Here is a 21,922-nt window from a genome sequence, read left to right as displayed (position 1 = left end):
AGCTCCAGGTCGAGCTGTTGTTCAGCATCTTAGCTGTGGAGGGCAGTGTCACTGGCCCTCATATGTGGGATCCGAACCGGGGCCCTCTGGCATCCGAAGCCAGTTCTTAACAAACTGCATAGCCCTCTTTTAATCAGTTACTTTTATTAATGATCCAAGCATCTAAGAAGCCATTGTCCCAAGTAAAAGTTAGGACCTCACAGTATCCTGCATCTTTTCATATGGTTGTTCCCAGTCTCTGCCTAACCCCTGGCCCAGGTAGCCATCACTCTGAATCCCATGTTCATTAGTTACCCCAGTTGTTTTTTAACATTATAAGTGTATCGTGCTGTATGTAGTCTTTGGGAATTTGTTTTGTCCACCTAACATTGTATTACTAAGAGTCACCCATTGCTTGTCCCTCAAGTTCATTTTGAGTGCTATATAACATCCCATTGTGTAAATGTACCACAGTTTGTCTGTTCCTGTTGATGTGCTTTGCTGCTATTCCCATGGTTTTTGCAATTATGGACAGTACTGCTATGAACCATTTTTATAAGCCCCTGTTGTACGTGTGCAAGAGTTTTTCTTAGGAATACACCGAAGAGTGGAATTGCTGGATCTTTGTTCAGCTCCATTTTAAGAGACAATAACATCTGTTTTCCAAAGTAGGTCACAAGTTAACACCTACCGGCAGGTATAAGAGATTCTGTAGGTCTCCATCTTCTTCAACAACATTTAACTTTTGCCAGTCAAATGGGGGAGTAAATTGAAATGGTCTTGATATGCCATTCTTGATTTCAAGTTATGTGAAACATCTCTCTATATGTTTATCGGCCATGTGTTTCATCCTCTGTGAAATTCCTAGTTTTTGTTACCAATGCTTTTATTTATCTGTGGGAGTTTGTGTGTCTGTGTATATGTGTGTGTGTGTGTGTGTGTGTCTGTGTATATATATATATATATATACATACATATACACAGACACACACACACACACACAGATAGGACTTTACTTATATAGGACTCTTGCTTTTCATTTCTTGGGTTAGTTCTGGTGAGTTGTATTTTCCTAGGGGTGTTTCTCTTTTATCTGAGTGTTCAAAAATTGTCGATCTATGGTTATTGTTAATACTTTCTTAATATCTTTTTGATCTTTATCATTATGTTCCCTTTTCATTTACAGTATTATTTCAAGTCCTCTCTTTTATTTGCTTTCTTTGGGGTTTGTTCTTCTGTTCTTTTCTAATTTCTTAAGATGGATACTTAACTGTTTTCTCTATTAATATAAATATTTAAGCCTATAACTTTCCCTCAAAGCACAACTTTTACTTTGAATCTCACAAATTTTAATATATATGATTCCATTATGGCAGAAATTCTCAAAAATGTGATCCAGATCCTGAGGAGACACATACACACACACACACACACACACACACACACACCCAAGTTCTTTATCCATTCATCCATCAATGGACACTTACATTGCTTCCATATCTTGGCTATTGTAAATAATGCTGCAGTGACCATGGTTTGCAGATACCTCTTTGAGATAGTGTTCTTATGTCCTTCATATAAATACGCAGAAGTGGGATTGCTAGGTCATAAGATAGTTCTATTTTTAATTTTCTGAGGAACCTCCATACTGTTTTCCATAGTGGCTGTACCAGTTTACATTCGCATCAACAGTCCACAAGTGTTCCCTTTTCTCCACATCCTTGCCAACACTCGTTATTGCTTGTCTTTTGGTAATAGCCATTCTAAAAGTTGTGAGGTAGTATCGCATTGTGGTTTTGACTTGCATTTCTCTGATGATAAGTGATGTGGAGCCATTCTAGTGGATGTGAAGTAGATCTCATTGTGATTTGCATTTCCCTAATGTAGAGTGTCTTTCCGTGTGCTCATTGACCATATATATATAGACAGACAATTAAGTTCACGAACTCATCCTAGAAAAAGTGCTACATACCTCATTGCTGAATATCACTACGGTCACCTTCAAAGTACTCCCCTTGGGAAGCTCCTAGCCTAGTCCACCCTTCAAAGCAATTTTGGAACTCTTTTTCTGGAATGGCCATCAGAGCTGTATTACCCTTGATCCTGAATGTCATCAAAATGTCTTCTTTTGGGATGACCAGTGAGCTCAGTTGGTTAGAGTGCAGTGCTCACACCACCAAGGTTGCCAGTTCGATCCCCGTATGGGCCGCTGAGCTGCACTCTCCACAACTAGATTGTAGACAACTATTTGACTTGGAGCAGATGGGCCCTGCAAAAACACACTGTTCCCAATTTAAAAAAAAAAAAAGATGTAAAATGTATTTTTTTAAAAAGCCTTCTTTTCAATATTTCCTTTTATCTTCGGGTAAAGAAAGAAGTCATTGGGGGCTAGGTCAGGTGAGTAGGGAGGGTGATCCAATACAGTTATTTGTTTACTAGCTAAAAACTCCCTCACAGACAGTGCCATGTGAGCTGGTACATTGTCGTGATGCAGGAGCCATGAATTGTTGGCAAAAAGTTCAGGTCGTCTAACTTTTTCACACAGCCATTTCAGCCCTTCCAAATAGTAAACTTGGTTATTAACTGCTTGTCCAGTTGGTACAAATTCATAATAAATAATCCCTCTAATATCAAAAAAAGTTAGCAACATCATTGCAACAAGTTCATGAACTTAATTGTCAGACCGCGCGCACGCGCGCGCGCACACACCCCCGGGGAGGGGGGGCGCCAAAAAAATGTATGCAAGTGGACACTTTGGTCAGCGTTGCTCAAGCAGTAGTTCCTCGTAATCAGAAGTGTCTGGATGCTGATGGTAACCACTTTGAGCACCTCTTGTAATGGCAGAAGTCAAACGTGACTTGTATTCACCCTTTGTTTGGTAGATGTTGAGTATTACAATTGTAATAGTTTTTTCCTTTCTTAAAATGTGTAAAAAAAAATGTACATACTTTTTTTGTCACCCTCTGTGTGTGTGTGTGTGTGTGTGTATACATATACATATACTTTTTTTTTTCATTCTTTGGTGTGTGTATATATATTTTTTTATATAAATTTTATATAAATTTTTTTTTTCATTCTTTGGAAAATGTCCACTCATATCCTTTGACCATGTTTTAATTGGGTTACTTGTCTTTTTTTTGTTATTAGAGTTCTTTATATATCCTAGATACTTGATCTTTATCAGACATATAATTTGTAAATATTTTCTTCCATGATCTGTGTTGTCTTTTCACTTTCTTGGTAGTGCCCTATGAAGCACAAAGTTTTTAATTTTGATTAAGTCCAATTTATTTTCTCTTTGGTTGCTTGTGCTTTGAAGTCATATGAAACAAACCAATGTCTAATCAAAGGTCATAGAAATTTACACCTGTTTTCTTCTAAGAATTTTATAGTTTTAGCTCTTACATTTACGTCTTTGATCCATTTTGAGCTAATATTTTGCATGTGGTATGAGGTAGGGGTAACTTGACTCTTTCACGTAGATACCCAGTTGTCCCAACACCATTTGTTGAAAAGACTATTCTTATCCCATCAAATGTTCTTGGCACCTTTGTCAAGAATCAATTTACCATAAATGTGTGGGTTGTATGGGTTTATTTCTGGAATTTCAGTTCTACTCCATTGAGCTGTATAGCTATCCTTCTGACAGTTGCATACAGTGTACACGGTTATACTTTGTAGTATGTTTTGAAATCAAGGAATGTGAGTCTTGTAGTCTTTGTTCTTCTTTTTTAACATTGTTTTGGCTATTCTGGGTCCCTTGCATTTCAATTTTCATAATCTCTTGTCAATTTATACAAAAAGGCAGCTTGGATTTTAATAGGGACTGCCTTGAATCCGTAGATCAATTTGGTGAGTTTTAACAATATTAAGTCTTCTAACCCAAGAACATGGCATGTCTGTCCATTTATCTAGGCCTTTTATTTGTTTCAATGATACTTTAGAATTTTCATTGTAAATCATGAACTATTTTTTTTTACTCTTTTTCATGCTTTTATAAATGGGATTTTATTAATTTCATTTTCAAATTTTTCATTGCCAGTGTATACAGTTTATTATGGCCCGGCCGAGTGGCTCAGTTGGTTAAGAGCTCACTCAAGAGTGCAGCTCTGAGCAACAGCAGTTCAAGTCTCGGCCCAAGCTGAGCTGCCGCTGAGCTGCCAACAGGTGGCAGGATGGCTCAGCTAAAAAAAAAAGAAAGAAACAAATACAATTTATTTTTGGATATTGGTCTTGTATTGTACAACCTAACCTTGCTGGATGCATTTATAAACTCTAATAGTTTTTTTATACATTCTTTTGAATTTTCTGTGTACAAAATCATATCTACAAATAGAGGTAGTTTACTTTTTCCTTTCCATTCTGAATGCCTTTTATTTCTTTTTCCTGCCTAAATGTCCTAGAACTTACAGTACAATGTTGACTAGAAGTGGCAAGAGTGGACATCTTGTCATGTTCCCAATCTTAGGGAAAAACATTCAGTCTTTCACCATTGAGTATGATATTATTTGTGAGTTTTTCATAGATACCTTTTGTCAGGTTAAAGACATATTTTAGCTTTCCAGTGTGCTTTCTGTTATTTATTTCTAGTTTCATTCCACTGTAGTGAGAAAAAATACTTGTCTGATTTTAAGCTTTTTAATATATTAACACTTGTTTTATGGCCTAATGTAAGGTCTGTCCTAGAGAATGTTCCAGGTGCACTTGAGGAGAGTGTTTATTCTGGTGGGATTTTTTTTGTTTTGGTTTGGTTTTGGGGGTTTTTTTGGAGGGTGGTTGGAGTGGAGTGTTCTGTATATGTTAGCTCTAGTTGATTTATAGTGTTGTTCAAGTTTTCTATTTCCTTGTTGATCGTCTAATTGTTTTATTGAAAAATGAGATTGAACTCTCCAGCTATTATTGAATTGTGTATATATTCTTTCTATTCTATCAGTTTTTGCTTTATGTATTTTGGGGCTCTGTTGTTAAATGCATATGTGTTTGTAATGGTTATATCCTTTTGACAAATTGACTCTTTTATCATTATAAAGTGTTTATGTTGCTAGTAACCATTTTAATCTTCAAGTCTTTTATGTCTTTTATTACTACAGGCACACCAGCTCTTTTGATAACTGTTTGCATGGTATATCTCCTCCACCCTTTTGCTTTCAACCTACTTCTTTCTGTCTTTATCAGTGCTCTTTATTTCTTCATGTGGATTTGTTATTGTCTGATATCTTTTCATTCAGCCTAAAGAAACAGCATTATTATTATTTTTTTAAAGGGAGGAGCAACCAAAGGGGCCCACCCTGCCCGAGTTCCCTATATAGTCTTTTTTTTTTAAGATTTTTTTTATTGAGGAATTGGGGGATGGGAACAGTGTTGGGGACTCGGGGAAGGGGAACAGACAAGTTGCTGTCCTTTTGTTCTTCAGTCTAGTTGTGGAGGATGTCGCTTCACTGGCCCATGTTGGTATTATCATTGCGCTCTTCCTGGGTGAGGCAGTCGCTTGCCAGCCATTGGACGGCCACTCACGAAAGCGCAAGCCAGCTGCCGGCCAGCCACTGCAGCCTACGCCGTTGCCAGCAACTCAGGGCAGCCCAGCTCCAGGTCGAGCTGTTGTTCACTATCTTAGCTGTAGAGGGCGCAATGTCAGTGGCCCTCATGTGAGATCCTAACCAGGGCCCTGATGCTCAGAGCTCATACTCCCAAGCCAACTGTTAACCAACATGCCACTCGGCCGGCCCCATTATTATTTCTTGTAAAATTGATCTGTTAGTGCCATTTTTTTCAGTTTTTTTTAAATCTGGAATTATCCTAGTTTCTGCATTTTTGAAGGATATATCTTAGTTTCTGCATTTTTGAAGGATATATCTTAGTTTCTGCATTTTTGAAGGCTATTTATACTTTATATAGAATTTTTGATTGACAATCTTTTTCTTTCATCACTTTGAATATGTCATCCCACTGCCTTCTGACTTTATGGTTTCTGATGAGGAATCAGCTGTTATTCTTGTTGAGAATCTCTTCTATGTGATAAGTCACTTCTTCTTGCTAATTTCAATATTCTCTATGCCTTTTTTTATTAAGATATAATTGACATAAAACATTATATTAGTCTGGTGTACAACATAACAATTCAATATTTGTATACACAGTTGACCCTTGAACAACACAGCTTTGTACTGCAGATGTACAAATCGTGTAAGTGGACTTGCACAGTCCCAGGGAATCCGCATATGTGGAAAGCCAACTTAAGTTATACACAGATTTTCGACTGTGTGGGTGGTTGGCACCTCTAACCCCCACGTTTTTCAAGCGTCAACTGTATTGTGAAATGATCACCACAGTAAGTCTAGTTAACATCCATCACCACACAGTTAGTTTATTTTCTTGTGTTAAGAACTTTTAAGATCTACTCTCTTAGCAATTTTAAAATACACGATACAATCTTTTTTAACTACAGTCACCATGCTGTACATTACAACCCCATGACATTTATTTTATAACTGGGGGACAGAAAAGCAGTGCTGTAATAAATTATAAATTCCTAACTGGATAAGTCACGGTGGGTAGTCACACCCCAAGCCTATAGCTTCTTCAGTGAAAGGTTTTTAAGGCAGCCCTGTCCATTGTCCTTGTTCATCTAAGTTAGCACACCTTTGGAATGCCAGAAGTAATACCCAGGACTATATCAAAGCTTTTGTTCATTTCTTTTTTTTTTCTTTTTTTTTTTTTAAGATTTTATTGGGGAAATTGGGGAAGGGGAACAGCCAAGTTGTTGTCCTTCAATCTTAGTTGTGGAGGGCGCAGCTAGCTCAGCTCCCAAGTCCAGTTGCTATCCGGCCACCCGTGGGCAGCTCACGGCTGCTCAGCTCAAGGTGCTGTGTTCAATCTTAGTTGCAGGTGGGCATAGCCCACCATCCCATGTGGGAGTCAAAACAGAAACTTTGTGGCTAAGAGCTCACACTCTAACCACTGAGCCATCCAGCTGCCAGTCAGCAGCTCAGGGCAGCTCAGGGCAGCTCAGCTCAAGGTGTACTGTGTTCAATCTTAGTTGCAGTGGGCATAGCCCACCATCCCATGCGGAAGTCAAACCGACAACCTTGTTGTTAGGAGAATGTGCTCTCACCAGCTGAGCCATCCTGCCACCTGTTGGTAGCTCAGCTCAGGTACAGCTCACTGGCCCATGTGGGAATCGAACTGGCAACACTGTTGCTCAGAGCTCACACTCTTAACCAACTGAGCCACTCGGCTGGCCCTGTTCATTTTCTTTCTATTGTCCTTCTGGGGTGATCTTGGGGGAAAGACCTACCTATTGTGCTAGTTGAGCATCTTGGCCAGGTCATGATTCTAAACCAAGGACAGTCCACCTTTTAAGGAATTCATGGTTAATAATATTATACAGTAAGTAGCCTCAGTGTATCCCCTGTGTCCATTCCACATATCATTTGTTTTGGACATATCAGAAAGCTGCCTCATAGCAGAATCGCCTAGGAAGCTTTTTATAATCATAAGTATGGTCAGATTTTCACTGGTCTACAGGATACCATTATTCACCCATTAGAACAACTACAATTAAAAAGACTGATAATTCCAAATGTTTTTGAGGATGTGGAGCTACTGGAATTTCATAGACTAATGGTGAGACTCTGTTATGGTACCATCACTTTGGAAAACAGTTTCACAGTTTTTTATAAAGTTAAATATACATTTATCATACAATCTAGCAGTTCCACTCCTAGATATTTTACCCAAGAGAAATGAGAACATATGTTCACAAAAAAACTTGCTATAAATGTTAATAATATTAGTTTTATTCTTAATAGCCAAAAATCAAAATAATCCAAGGGTTCATCAAGGGGGACTGGATAAACAAATTGTGGTATGTCCATACAATGGAATACTATACAGCAATAAAATGAACAAAACTACTGATACACACAACAATATGGATAAATTTCAAATACATGTTGAGCAGAAGCAGCCAGGCACAAAAGGGTACATATTTTGTGATTCCATTCATATGACATTCTGAAAAAGGCAAAACGATAGTGACAGAAAGCAGGACAGTGGATGCCTGGGCCAGTGTGGAGGGGGTCACTAAGAACTTTGGGGAGTGATGCAAATGTTTTGTGTCTTCATTGTTGTAAAGGTTCTACAGTTTGTAAGTTTGTCAAATCACATAGAACTAGAGTCGTGCACCGTATAATGACATTTTAGTCAACAGACCACATTGTCGATGTAAGAACATCCGAACCTGTAGAGAATTTTTATAAAAATTGACCTGAGCCAAACAAAGGATACACCTGGAAGCAATATCTCAACAGACTGAAAATAATGCTCCCAAGAGGGGCAGTTTGCAGCTTCTTGTATGCATTTGAAATTAAGGAAGATTACATGAAGGTTCCCACAAAAGCAAGGTAGAAATTGGATTACAGGATAGTTAACAAGATTATGTACTTTCTTGAGGGTGGCAAGGCTTATTTCAAAAGTGTGTGTGTGGTATATAGACGCTTTCTGTCATACTGTTTTCAGATGCAGAATTTTAAAATTAAAAAAATCTGTCAAAGGTGTGTCAACCTAGATGCATAGAAACAATGAACAGGGCTTGCTTAAAACAAAGATAAGCCTTTTACTAAAGAAGTTACAGGCCTGGGGCATGACCACCCACTATGACCCGCCTAGTTAGGAATTTATTATCAGATCACCCTGTGAGGTTACTTTCAGTACATACCCCCTCTTTCATCCACAGCATATAGGATGGTGATCCCATAAGATTATAATGGAGCTGAAACATTCCTATCACCTGGTGATGTCATAGCAGTTATAATGAACGTATTACATAAACACCATTGTATTACACTTGCCTACCATGTTTAGTACAGTAACATGCTGTACTGCTTTGTAGCCTAGAGATATAGGAGAACAGAATTTGTCCCCCAAAATACGTTTCTTTGGCATAAGGATTATTTTAGGCTGGTTAATTTTAAGAAACAGCAGAATTGGGAGAAGCTCTGAAAACCAAGTAGAAGTTAACCTTTGCAAGAGTCATTTACATTTATAAGGGAAATCTCCATTTGTAAAGGAAGAGGGGGATGACCTCATCTCTAGAAACTCCTATCAATGCAGACAGCAATAATTTAAATCTACACAAAAACCAGGCCGGCCGAGTGGCGCGATGGTTGGGAGCTGGCTTGGGATGCCAGAGGGCCCCCGATTCGGATCCCACATGTGAGGGCCAGTGACACTGCCCTCCGCAGCTGAGATGCTGAAAGGCGGCTCAACCTGGAGCTGGGCTGCTGTGAGTCGCCATCGCCGTCGTAGGCTGCAGCCCCTGTGGCAATGGGTTGCCATGGGCTACCATGTGTAGCCAGCAGCCAGCGTAAGCGGCCAGCAGCCGCATGAGCGGCCGTCCAGAGGCCAGCGAACTGATGTGCCTCGCCCAGGAAGAGCGCAATGATAGTGCCAACTTGGGACGGTGAAGCAGCGTCCTCCACGGCTGGACTGAGGAACAAAACGACAGCAACTTGTCTGTTCCCCTTCCCCCAATTCCCTAGCACTGTTCTCATCCCCCCCAATTCCCCAATAAAAATCTTTTTTAAAAAACTACACAAAAACCTTACCCTGGTTTATTGGCTTTTCCTGGTCACCTCCCATAACTGGCCCCCACCTCACCAACACCTTCTCTTGTCTTCAGCTAAAGATGGTATTTAAGGTGTGGCCTTCAGCCATTTCCAGGAGTTACTGTTTTCTGGGTTCTGTCCCATGTATACCGGAGGTAGACGTGTTATTAAACTTTTGTTTGTTGTTTTTTTGTTAATCTCTTTTACTACAGGGATGTTTCAGCCAGGAACACAAAAGGGTAGCAGGAAAATGATTTTTCCTCCCCTACAGAGCAATAGGCTTGCTATCCCACACAGCCTAGGTGTGTGGTAGGCTGTGCCATCTCCGTGTGTGTAAATGCACTCTGTGATGTTCCCATAACAAGGAAATCGCCTAACGAGGCATTTGTCAAAATGTATCCCCATTAAGTGGTGTATGACTGTATACACTTTAAATATATGCAGTTTTTTGTTTATAACCTGTACCTCAATGAAGTATTGGGTTGTTAGAAAAGTCATGACGTATTTTTGCTGTTTTTTGTTGCAAAAATGCGTCATGACTTTTCCAATATTTTGTTAAAGATCTGGTTTAAGGGAAAAGATAGTCTGCAGGAGAAACGCTTGTTCCCGGCTCTCTGCGATGCTGGCCCCCCTTGGACTCCCGCAGGGTCAGGTGGAGGAAGTGAAGCTAAGCCTTCAGGGTGCCTGATGGGAACAGCCAGTGCTAGGGTATAACCAGACAGGCCAGGTTTGTTTTAAGTCAGAAAAACATATGTTTGTGCAGTTTTTTAAAACATTCGCACCTAATTCAAAACTTTTAATGCCACACAAACCAAACAGTGGATTCTCAGGCCGCATGTGAGATCAAACCACAGAGTGGCTTTTCCTGGGCATGTCTCCGGTGTGCTGCTCGTGACCCTCCTTGAAAGTGATGGGAATTAGCCCTATGCTGCAGGCCTGGGCCCGGCCCATGAGATGGGGCCCTAATGCCTGTCAACAAATAACAGCTCTGTGGGAATGTACAGTACACCCTTTCCTCTGGCTCTCCATCTTCTCAGGGCTTCTACTGCACTCCTGGGAGTACCTGACCTGGGTTACAGTCACAATAGCACCTGGAAAGGCAGGACAGCCTGTAGGGCTCAGGAGAACCCTATTTATTGCCCTGTGATCGTATCACTGCCCTGGGGATGTGGGCGGGGGGGGGGGGCAGTTCTGGGGCATGGCCCGCTCTACTGAGTGCCTGACATGCCCTCTGTCCCCTGACTCAGTTTGGGGGCAGCCCAGTGTCCTGCGCTGTGGGGCTGGCTGTCCTGGATGTCTTGGAAAAGGAGCAGCTGCAGGCTCACGCCACCCAAGTGGGCAGCTTCCTGATGGAGCTCCTCGGACAGCAGAAAGCCAAACACCCCATCATCGGGGATGTCAGGTGAGGCTCCGGGCAGCAGGCACTGCCCACTAACCAAGCACCTGCCAGGGGAACTGGCTTTGTTCCTTCTTTCACCTCCTAACTACCTGGGATGGTGGGAGTTTTACTCTCCACAGGGGAAGAACTGAAGCGTTGGGCGATGGCACTTCTATGGAAGGAAAGCCAGGGTCAAATCCCTCTGACTCTCCTGTCCTCTGCCCGCACCAGCCACCCCCTCGTCCCCCCAGCTCCATCGTAGTTACCTCCCGGGACTGTTTCACCCCCTCAGAGGGTTCCTGCGGCTCTCAGCCTCCCCAGGAGGCAGAGGTACAAGCCCTGGTGAACTTTTTACTGAGGCTTGGCTGAGGCCCAGGCAGAGGACGAAGGCAAGGCCCTTGGTCCCTCAGTCCTGGCCGCCTGAGATGTCACTTTCTACTCCAGGGGTGTCGGGCTCTTCATTGGTGTGGATCTAATCAAAGATGAGGCCACCAGGACGCCAGCAACCGAAGAGGCTGACTACTTGGTGTCCAGGTACGTTGTTTTGAAACAAGTTGCAGTTGCCGTGTCTAGGGCCCTGATGGAGAGGGATCTTCCCTCTTCCTCTCCTTTCATCCACCGTGTTCCTGGGCACTCTGGGCCCAGAGGGTTCACTGAAGGAGGCATGTGAGCCTCTAAAGGGGAAGGGACGGCCAATCCGTGCATCCCCTTGACCGAGGTCCACAGATAAAGAGCCAGGCAGCAGTTTCAGATGGGCGCGGGCCACTCCCAGCCCAAGTGAGAAAACCACAGCTCAGACTTCAGCTGCCCAAGGGCAGCAGCTTCTCCAGCGCCACACCAGGACTGTGGCAGTACCAGACTCTGCGCTCCCAGAGAACAGGTTTGGGGGATGGACAGGACTCCTGTTCATCTGGGTGGGGTGCATTTGGATGGAGCAGGATCTCAGGACTCACAAACCCCAGGCCCAGCCCTGGTTCACATGTTCTTTCACTCAAACCCAGGCAGGACCAGTGTGTTATTCCCTTTTATCTCCATCCCTCACTCCTGCCCCCACCTCCACCTCCACCTCCGAAAACCTAGTGTAAGATGTGTGTCTTTATTCAAATTGTGAAATGTTTGGAATTCACATAAAGACATATTGATATAAAAATCTTTTTCTCCATGAGGTTTTTTTCAGACTGACCCCTCCCTAAGTGACCGTCCAGTCCCTGCCTTCTTTTTGCTGGTTGGGCACATCTGCCAGCTCACCTACCCAGCCCCCCAGGGCACCTCCTAACTCAGGAATCCAGCATGGTTGGTGGTCAGGAGGGAAGCGGAGACCAGGGGCGGGTGTTTCATGTGCAATCACCTGCTAGGAGGTAGCAGAGCTGGATTTGAAGCCCAGACCCTGTTCTTTCTAGCGTGGCCATATTGCCAGGAAAAGCAGGATGGTAGACTGAGGACAGGACACCCTGGCTCCTGACAAGACTTAAATAAAAGGAATAAAAAAGGAGTGGGAGTCAGTGTAAATTGTCATGTCAGACTCCTCTCAGTGGCCAAAATACCTTCCTAGGTTAAAAGTGTAAATCTGGAATAGTAATTGTCACATACCAATGATAACGTCAAGGTAGTCATCTTCCTAAAAAGAACTGGGAATTAAAACTGACAGTCCTGTCTGGGATCTGTGTGCAGGGAATTTGCTGAAGCTAGATGATGGGGACATTGGGTTCATTATACTACTCTAATGTTGGACATTTTCCATACAAAAAGTAAACCATACACATCGCACAGTACAGAAAATGGAAAACGCAGGGACTACTATTGCCATCTCCATTGGAGCCATATGGCTAGTCTTGGTGCAGCCGAGACAGCTCCAGGAATGCGTGAAGCAAGGCCCGTTTAGGGCCAGGTGCAGGGCACCCCAGACGGGGGCCACAAAGGATGGGGCAGTTTAGTATGGGGGAGCCAGTGCCACATGCTAGTGGGAACTGGCCTGTGAGGGCTCCAAGAACAGTGTAGCTAGAGCACTGGCCATGAGGCCAAGATCAGGCTGAAAATGGCCTTGAAGGGCCCCTTGGCTGGGGGGCAGCAGGGCCCTGCTGTATCCTGTCCTATAGGATGAAGGAGAACTACATTTTGCTGAGCACGGATGGCCCTGGGAGGAATGTTCTGAAATTTAAGCCCCCGATGTGCTTCAGCTTGGAAAACGCACAACACGTGGTGGCCAAGCTGGATGCAGTCCTGACAGGTGAGCTGGAAGCCCCAGGGGCAGCTGACCGTGTCTCCAGAACCCAGCCTGGAGCAAGGAACTGAAGTGAAGGGGGGGGGGGGGGGGGGGGGGGTCCTAGTGGCCCAGGCCTCCCCCATCCCTGCCTGTGCGTGGATAGGTGGGAGCTGAGCCCAGCCATTAGGACACCTCATTATGTGGCCTAAAGGTCATTGTGAAACCTTGATAGCAGCTTTGTACTTGACTTGAGGTGAGGGTCACCATCAGCTGCTAAGTGGCTGAATTCAGATTTGCACCCTGGTCTGACTGACCACAAAATGAAATTCCACTTAATACCAATCACCTGGGAAGAGGTCTGCTCTCCTAAATTCACTACAAGGAAACCTTAATTACCCAATTGGACCTGTCTGTGCACTGAGGCTGTGCTGCACGTGCATTGATCATTGGGGACCCAAAATAGGCCAAGTCCTGTCTCCCAGTGGAGATCTCAGAGCAGCCCCCAGGACTCTGGAGGGGTGGGATTGGCGGTGCGGGACCTGGTGAGGGTAGGGCTGACTGGGTAGACTGGCTTAGGTTTCCTCCAGAGGGGCCTCCAGTTGAGCCTGGAAGTCTTGGGAAACCTGAGGGTTGCCTCTCCTTTGGGGAAATTGTTGCTGGCCCCATGGCTGCTGGTGGCCCATACTCGAGTAAAGGTGTGACTGAGCCTGAACAGGCCAGTGGGCCAAATCTCTAAACTGCCAGCCAAAGCAGCTTAGACACTGAGGCAGCAGAGGCCTTCAGCAGAGAAAGTTATTAACCAGTGTGGGTGGCTCTGGGGTTTTTTTCCAGACATGGAAGAAAAGGTGAGAAGTTGTGAGACACTAAGGCCCCAAGCCAAGGAAACCCTGCTGAGTCATGTCCTTCCCTAGGTGAGTGGGCCACACTGGATCCCTTTAACATCAGCGGTTGCTGTCACTCAAGAGGCCAAACCTTTTTTTGGTCCTTTGTTCCAAGTGATTGTCCCCGTTTCCACAGGTTAGTTCCAACACTGGGAGGACCTGGCTGCCTCGGGCTTTCTCCACCAGCCCCTGCCCAAAAATCTCCAAAATACTTAGTCTGCATTTGATGGCTGGGGCAAGAGGGCAGGAGCAGCCATTTCCTCTGCAGCTGGCCCCTTCTAGGGGTTGAGGGAAACGATATAACTCCCTTCACCAGACGTCCACCCAGAGCCCCACAGGCCACTGCTGCCTCTTGCCACCAGGGCTTGAGGTGCTCCAATCCAGCAGCCAATAGGTGCTGCCAGAGCAGGCTGTTACATGCTAACCAGGAGGGGGCACCCTTGCCTGCAGGTTCACTGTCCTGTTGAAAGCAGCCCATTTCCACTGTCCAAGACAGGTGTTCCAAGGTGCCCCAAAATCACTACCTTAGGGGCAGCACCCCTGCTACACCATTTTCACCCCCATGAACAGCTGCCTTAAACTTAAGCCGTTTCCTCCCTTTAAAGAGGCTCAAGTCCTGCGCAGGGCCAAGTCATTAGAGGAAACCAAGCAAGGACATGGAGTGTGTGTGGCTCTGCCTGACATGGCTGCTGGCAGGTCATGGAGGATGCTGGAGCTCAGAAAGCCCCGGAGCACAGGCCCTACCCCTCTTCACAGCATGCCCCACTCACCCAGGCTTGGGGGTTTTTACATTTTTATTTCAAAAGCTTGGATAGCTTCAATATCCAGGTCGTGGCAAAATCAGGACACGTGTAAAATACCTTACAATACATTAGATTCCCAAAAGGTACCAAAAAGTACAGTAAAATTAACACTTCCATTACAGGAAATGTATGACACAAATAATATAAAATTAAAAGGTGAAAAAAGGTGACACTGGTTTTCTAAGATAGACCTCTTTATAACCAGGGTCCACAGGTCCAGGCTGCAGGGCGGCAGTGGGAAGCAGACCCTCCCACCTGGTTCTGGGTGACCAGTGATAAAATCAGCCCACAATGCCGCTCTGGCCTGAGACTCCACACGCTGTCTAAAACAACTAGAGCTCTGGAAATATTGAACAGGAGAGTTGATTTCCAGGGGGGAAATTTTAAATAAGATGCACATGGGACAGGCCATAGAAAGGATGCCAAGTTAAATTTGGTACATAATTGTGTTCACTCGTATCCAAACAAAGCGTGTGCGGTTGGTCGGGCACTGCTGTCGAAGCCTCAGTAGGGCTTGTAGTTATTCTGATGGCCACGTCGCTGGCTCTTCCCGTAATTCGTACTCCCCTGACCTAGGGACAAGAACAGCAATGATAGCAGCTAAACTTACTGAGCACTTACCCCTGTGCCAGGCGCTTGACATCCTCACAGCCAACACCCCTGGGGCAGGCCACAAAGCCCGGCTGGTCAGACTCCAAAGCCCCTGCTGCCAGTGGCCCCTGCACTCACTGTCTGTCCTGCCTCCCAGCTGGGTGAGTGGATGGGGCCTCCCTCTCCTACTTACTGTAGTCGTAGCCGGGGCCGTAGCCGTAATAGCCATAGGGCGAGTAGTCGTAGCCGCCATAGCCGGGCCCGTAGCCCTGCTGGTAGCCGTAGCCCTGGTTCCAGTAGCTGCCGTAGCCCTGATTCCAACTCTGACTCTGACCTGTGGGGGGAGCAGGGCACAGGGGCCCGGGGACCATTTAGCACACGCAGGAGCTAGGATGGAGGAAATCCTGCCCTTTGGGTGGTAGGGTTACTATGGCAACTCTAGAGGTAGAAGCCAAGGGGCTGCTGTCCGGGTACACAGGGCCCTGGGCCCACACCTGAGAGCCAAGCTGCAGAGCTGAAGGCCAGGACAGAGCGGAACTCTAACTTCACTCAGGGCCAAAGAGGCAGGAACTCTCTCTCACTGTAACACCCCCACCTTCCCTGGCAGCTTGGCCTTAAAAAGGATGGCGTTCAGGCTTTGGAGTCAGAGGGGCCTGGGATAGGAGGTAAAGCGCCTGGCACAGCCCTGCCCTACTTTCTGCCCACCCACCCACGGATGGACCAAGACTCAGGACAGCCAGAGCCCAGCAGGCCCCCTCAGAGTGCGATGCAAGTGCCCCAGGCCACATGGGAAGCACGGGGGCCTCTTCCACTCCAAGCGGCGGCAGCAGCAGCAGCACACCCTGGACCCAGGAGAGCCACTCCTGGTCCTACCCACCCTGCCACACGAGGCCAGAGTGAGCCCCCAGACAGGCCCGGAAGCTCCATGCAGACAGGGAAGGCAGCCCACTTCACCCAGTACCACTCACCTCCACTTCCACCGCCACCACCGCTGCCTCGGTTCCCTCGGTTCCGGTTCCCACGGCCCCCAGAGCCATACTGCTGCTGCTGATAGACCTCTTTGGGCTGGGCCACCTTGATTTCACACTGAAAACCAAGAGGACAGGAGGTCAGGCCACCAGAACAAGTTCTAGGCAGGGACTGTACACAAAGATCTTCACTGACGAACACTCAGGTAGCCGATCTGGTCCAGTATCCAAAACAAAGTATGCTGGGGTTCTGGGAAAGCATACTGTGCTAGTAGCTCTCAGTACCATGACTAAAACTACACAGACCAAGTTTTCCACCAGGGCCTTTTTGGCTAAAACCTTTCCCCAGAGAACGTACTGGGGATGATGGATGGAGCCCTGGGGCAGGTAGCTCCATGTCTAACAATTGGGAGGAGAGGGACAGCTGGGCCAATGCCAGCCCAGTATAGCAAGACACACCAGGTGTCAGGTTTAGTGCCACCTAGGACCTACTGGGCAAGGGGGTAAGAGAAGGCTTCCCAAATGTGGAGACTTAGAGAATAAGGCTTTATTTGATTTTATCTTTTACAGAAATGAAATAGCCCACTCAAGAGTAATGGTGACCCTGACTTCCAACTTACAGAGGAAGAAAGCCTGAGGCCATACATACTGCACTCCCTTTCCCCAACCACTGGTCTATCGTTGAGACCACTCAGGGCCCAGAGTCAATTTCCTCTTTGCTCAGAAACCTGCCCACTGTGGGTGGGGACAGGATCAGGGACCTTCCAGTGCTCCCACTTAAATAAATCATAAGCAATATTTTTCAAATAAAGTACACATACTTCACCCCAATTAAGGTCAGAAAAAAAAACATTTTACATAAGGTATCCCCATACAAGCATAATCCTATAAAAAACTGGCAAACAACCCCCCACACCAAGTGATGCAATCTGATGTTTCTACCCTACTGAATTAATGCTGGGTACAACTAAACACTCGATTTCAAGACCCACTACCACTAGTTTGACTGGTGCTGCCCTATAGGCTCTTCCAGCGCACTTCCCATTAAGGCACATCTAGAAGGCCTCTGTCACTGTCTACTGGGCTAACAACTAGTGGATAATGTCTTACTCAACTGCTCCTAGGAGTCAATCTCATTTTACATGAAATGTCAGGGGCAGATCCAACCTTCCCAAATGCCCAGCCAGGATATTGAGGTTTCCAGGAGCCCCACCCTACCTGTCCCACCTTATCTGGCTGCCACTCCTGCTCAGACAGCCTGCCACACCCTGACACAGTAAGCCACACCCTCAAATCCCAACCACCACCTAGAGAATACTTGAAGCAGGAACTACCCTCTCCTGACCAGAGTTCAAGGGAGGTAATAGCTGCACTTCTCAATGCACAGAACTCCGCTCCTTTGAAGGCAAAATGCCCTGAACAAAAGCTGGCCAAGACCCTAGGGGCTCTTTGGGAAGGATCTTGCTGGCTTGGGGTTGACTAAACCAGTGTCCTAAGGGGATGGAGGTAAATAAAGACTTGGTTGTGGCGGGAACAAGATAGGAGAAAAAAATCTGCAGCAGTGTCCATAGCAGGAAAAGACGTCACCACCAAGGGAAGAAATCAGTACATGGCAGAAGTTCTAGAATCTCCTGAGAACTGTAGGCCTTATACCTTATATAACTTACAAAGGAACTCTAGATACAGACTCTAGATCCAGAACACCTTGATCTCTGGCTTTAAATCAGGAATCAAACAGACTACTCAGCATGCTTGCTCTATCCCAAAGAAGCCACTGTCCTCTCCTGCCTCCCACACACCTTGTATTTACTGCCGGTCCTGCCAACCGAGGAGCTCCTTGAAGAAAAACAGAAAGGTCCCACTACCCAAGAGAGCTCTTGGAGGTAGCCCAACCCCTAAGCCACACCTGCAAGGGCCAGCCCTCCCAACGGCAAGGCACACACAGCTAGAGACACCCTACCTTACTTCCACTGATGGTGTGGAATTTTTTCTCTAGAACCTTCTTCACAGGATCCTCTTCTTTAAAGGTGATGAAAACAAAGCCTCGCCTTTTGTTTGACTTTGGATCCATTGGAAGCTCAATGGCCTCAATCTGTAAACATAGGCAAAGCTCAGGACCAGTAACCCCCAGGGCCCATAGGGAACTGACAAGGTTCAAGTCCCATGAAGGCAGAGCGCGAAAAAGCTTGCTGAGGAGGGCTCCAGCCTGCCAAGGACCAGAAAGGAGGACACCTCAGGGCAGCTGGCAGGCCACTCCTGGGGCCACACACTCACCTCTCCAAACTCGCTGAAGTACTCTCTGATCTTCTCCTCAGTGGCTTCAGGATTCAGACCCCCCACAAAGATTTTCTTTACTGGGTCCTTCTTCATGGCCATGGCCTTTTTGGGGTCAATGACACGGCCATCCAGCCTGTGCTCCTTCTGGTCTAGGACCTGTTCCAACAGAAGGGAGTTGGGTTCTAACTCAGCAGCATGACCCTCGCCAAAGCCCTTTTCTTTGAGATAAAAAACTCCAACCCAAGTACACAAAACGTTTCATCACCTCGAAACTCTACCCCAACCTGATTTCCCAACCCAATATCCTGCAAACTTAAAGTACAGTGGGTTTACCTATAAATATTATTCACCACCACCCCCAGACTTTGCCCATGCTGTACTGTACACCCCTTCCTGCCCAGGCAGTCCCAGTTTAACACCTATCTCCAGAAGTAAAGCAGCAGGCTAGAGCTGAGCTAAGGTTGAAATCTTCATCCACCCCTTAACTAGCTGTGAATTAGCTTCTACTTAAACTATTCTGATCCTTACTTTGTTTTCTGAAAAATAGCACTAAAATAAGGCTTATCTCATAGGAACCTTGAACTCTTGACTAGTCCTCACAAGTGCAGTGTCCAGGACAGACTCAAGAAAGTAAGCGCCCACTACCATCTTCCTGGACCACTCCAGCCCATATGCACTCCCCGACTTAGTATGTCCTTTTAAATAGCTTCAAAAACAGGAACGAAGTTCTTAAGCTCTCTGCTTGTCCCAAAGCACTCAACCACCTGCAAAACAAACTAATCATACTCTAAGAATGGTGTCCACTTAGAATACACTGGTGACATAAAGTACCACAGCTTACCTTCTCCACACTGGCTGCATCTTTGAAGAGAATAAACCCAAACCCTCTTGACCGGCCAGTGTTAGGATCCATTTTTATTGTACAGTCAACGACCTCTCCAAATTTGGTAAAATAATCCTTTAGGTCCTTTTTGCTAGTATCCCAGCTCAGGCCACCAACAAACATTTTTCTGAAAAGGAAGGGTGGGACACATGCAACAAGTTCTTAAAAGAAAGCTGTGATTTTAGGACTGGCGCTGGCAAAACTTTCACTGAAGATTATAAATAAAACCACCATTGAGAACAAAGGTCTACCCGTTCAGCCCGATGGCTCTACCTTTGGAAGACGTTAACCAAGCTCCACTACCCTCCCAAATTCAACCTTGGCCCAAACAAATCTTCAGGAGACTGCACCCCCAGACTGCGCGACGGAAAAGGAAAGACATCTTGGCCAGGAGTATAGGTTCTATGCACTCACAACTGCAAGGAATTTGTGTAACAACCACGTATCGAAAAGGCTCTCGTCCCTGCCAGTCTTCACCACCTCCGAGAACTCGCTCTCAAGGAACCCGAGGCTTCCGGGAGCCGAAACCGCGTTCAGACCGTGACTCCGCCCTCGGCAGGAGGTGGCAGGAGGAAGGGAAGCCGCGGCCCCAGGCGCGCGCCAACTCCGCCCACGGAGCCCCGAGCGGCCGAGGCCAGGTCGGCCCTGGGTCCCAGCGCACTCCCCTTCCGGGAACCAGGCCTGTCCCCGGCTCCGCGCGAGCGGCCCCGGGGCGGCACCAAAGTCGACCCAACAAACTCCTGCAAACTCGAGCGCGAGCGGCAGCGCGGCGGGAGGCTGGTGGGCTTGTCCGCGGGCCCGAACAGGCCCCGGCCGCTCGCCCGCCCCTCCCCCCGCCGCGTGGCGCCAACAAAAGGCGGCCCCGAACAAAGGCGGCGCCCCATCGGCCCGCGGCCGCACCTACCCCGCGTCCTCCTCGTTCTTGCTGGCGTTGATCTGGTCACCCTCGGCGCCGTTCTGGTTGCCGGCCGGGGGCGCCGCGCTCCCGCCTCCAGTGCCCGCCGCGGCCCCGGTGCCGGCCCCAGCCGGCGACTCGCCTTCGGGGGCGGCCTCGTGCCCGTTCTCGGTGGCACCCGTCGTTTCCATGAGCTGTTCCTCACCCGCTTCCGACATGCTAGGCCACGGCGCGGCGGCTCCTGCAAAGGAAGGCCACAGTGCGTCAGGCCCGAGCGGCTCCCGCCCGCCGCCCGCCGTCGCGCGGGCCCGGCCGCTCACCTCGCCGCCGGTGACGCCGCGAGGCCCGCTCGTCCCCACCCGCCGGGAAGGCGCCGCGGGCTCGGCCGCGCTCACGCTCGCGCTGCTGGGCCTTCCCTCCGTCCACCGACGGAGCCGCCGCGACCTCGCGTGCTCCTCCTTGGCCGCTGCCGTACGGAACCCGCCGACCAACAGTATAGCTCGGGCCCGCGCGGTGCCGCCGCCTGACAATGCCGACTCGTGGCGCTCTTTATAATGCCGAAGCCGGGAGCCACCTCGCAACGACACGCATGTTCATTGGCTGCGCCTGCCCGTCACTCAACCCTGCACAGGTGTTCTATTGGCCACGTCAGCGCGCTCACGCTAGATCCGGGCGGGCTTTGTCCTCATTTTAGAACCCGCGCGAGCCTGGGCCTTGCGGAGGGTCGCGAGGATAGACTGAACGATGGTGTTGACCCAGCGGCCGGCGGTCCGAGCGCTACGTAGGCGGAGAGGTCCGAAACTGACCCTGCGCCCTGTGAGGCCGCAGTCTCACAGGGCCGCAGTCTCTCGCCCGGCGCGCCCCTTCCTACCACAGACAGCCATGGCCACCCCATTTCCCAAAAGAGTAAACTGGGCTCGAGGAAGTCTTGCAAACCAAGGTCGCTGGGCTCGAAGTAGCAAAACCGGGGCTGCCGAGATTGGGCGCGTAGAGTCCCCCAAGGCCCTCGACACGGCTCGGAGGGATTGAGCTGCAGCCCGCCCTCCCTTGACCTTGGTGCCTTCAAAGCCCCGCGCTCCTTCCCTTTCTGCCGCCTTCCCCAGTAGCGAGAAGCGGACAGGGGGCGGAGTCCTCCAGGGATCTGATGCCTACAGTGCTGGCCAGGATGTGACTGGAGAAACGGTGGGACCATGGTGCTCCTCAATCTTAGGTCACCTGACATCATCTTAACGATTACAATCGCATTTATACTTTTGATTACTTAAAAATTTTTCATTTAATTCACTTATTTTTGCTGAAATTTACTTTTTAAGAAAAATATACCACTAACGTGAAATCGTGAGGTTTGGGGAGGAGAGGTGAAAAGTTATTTTTCTAATATACAAAACCCCTTAATATTATCTCCTTGACCGCCAAACTTGAAAGGCCTGCATAATCCCAAGATTCCTTTCAATCATAT

General features: G+C 47.2%; 2 protein-coding genes across 8 annotated transcripts in view; one reads left to right on the top strand and one right to left on the bottom strand.

Annotated features, from left to right (window-relative positions):
- PHYKPL (5-phosphohydroxy-L-lysine phospho-lyase) overlaps positions 1 to 18,356 on the top strand; it is a 25,690-nt gene extending 7,334 nt beyond the window's left edge. For 2 of the 5 annotated variants that reach the window (XM_019655622.1, XM_019655621.1), the window contains 5 exons: positions 10,832 to 10,986; positions 11,407 to 11,496; positions 13,059 to 13,189; positions 13,997 to 14,076; positions 16,979 to 18,353. In XM_019655622.1, coding sequence (XP_019511167.1) covers positions 10,832 to 10,986; positions 11,407 to 11,496; positions 13,059 to 13,189; positions 13,997 to 14,076 — 456 coding nt within the window. In that variant the 3' untranslated portion in view covers positions 16,979 to 18,353. Of the gene's footprint in view, positions 1 to 10,831; positions 10,987 to 11,406; positions 11,497 to 13,058; positions 13,190 to 13,996; positions 14,077 to 15,481; positions 15,602 to 16,978 lie in introns of all 5 variants that reach the window. The other 3 variants (XM_019655623.1, XM_019655624.1, XM_019655625.1) reach the window with 3 other exon arrangements.
- Positions 14,807 to 21,024, bottom strand: HNRNPAB (heterogeneous nuclear ribonucleoprotein A/B). Of its 3 annotated transcripts, none has more exons than XM_019655626.1 (8): positions 20,784 to 21,024; positions 20,473 to 20,704; positions 19,527 to 19,695; positions 18,683 to 18,841; positions 18,369 to 18,500; positions 16,409 to 16,526; positions 15,634 to 15,774; positions 14,807 to 15,421 (listed from the first exon to the last, which is right to left on the bottom strand). In XM_019655626.1, the coding sequence occupies exons 2-8, from the start codon at positions 20,679 to 20,681 to the stop codon at positions 15,354 to 15,356; spliced, it is 996 nt and encodes a 331-aa protein (XP_019511171.1). In that variant the 5' UTR covers positions 20,682 to 20,704; positions 20,784 to 21,024; the 3' UTR covers positions 14,807 to 15,353. The 3 variants fall into 3 exon arrangements, with proteins under 3 accessions (XP_019511171.1, XP_019511172.1, XP_019511173.1); XM_019655627.1 differs by having other exon boundaries at positions 14,823 to 15,421; positions 20,859 to 21,024; XM_019655628.1 differs by lacking the exon at positions 15,634 to 15,774 and having other exon boundaries at positions 14,823 to 15,421; positions 20,784 to 21,023.
- Positions 21,025 to 21,922: the final 898 nt, after the last annotated feature.

This window comes from Hipposideros armiger, unplaced genomic scaffold (genome assembly GCF_001890085.2).
Source record: "Hipposideros armiger isolate ML-2016 unplaced genomic scaffold, ASM189008v1 scaffold_242, whole genome shotgun sequence".
Taxonomy (NCBI): domain Eukaryota; kingdom Metazoa; phylum Chordata; class Mammalia; order Chiroptera; family Hipposideridae; genus Hipposideros; species Hipposideros armiger.
The sequence above is the reverse complement of the archived record's forward strand: the minus strand, read 5'-3'. Positions and strand labels throughout refer to the sequence as shown.

Excerpts from the sequence above, each read along its gene's own strand:
- HNRNPAB (XM_019655626.1), bottom strand. The coding sequence starts at position 20,681 with ATGTCGGAAGCGGGTGAGGAACAGCTCATGGAAACGACGGGTGCCACC. Across the intron at positions 18,842-19,526 it reads ATGCAGCCAGTGTGGAGAAG|GTCCTAGACCAGAAGGAGCA; the intron begins GTAAGCTGTGGT and ends CTGTTGGAACAG. Across the intron at positions 15,422-15,633 it reads CGGCCCCGGCTACGACTACA|GTCAGGGGAGTACGAATTAC; the intron begins GTAAGTAGGAGA and ends TCTTGTCCCTAG.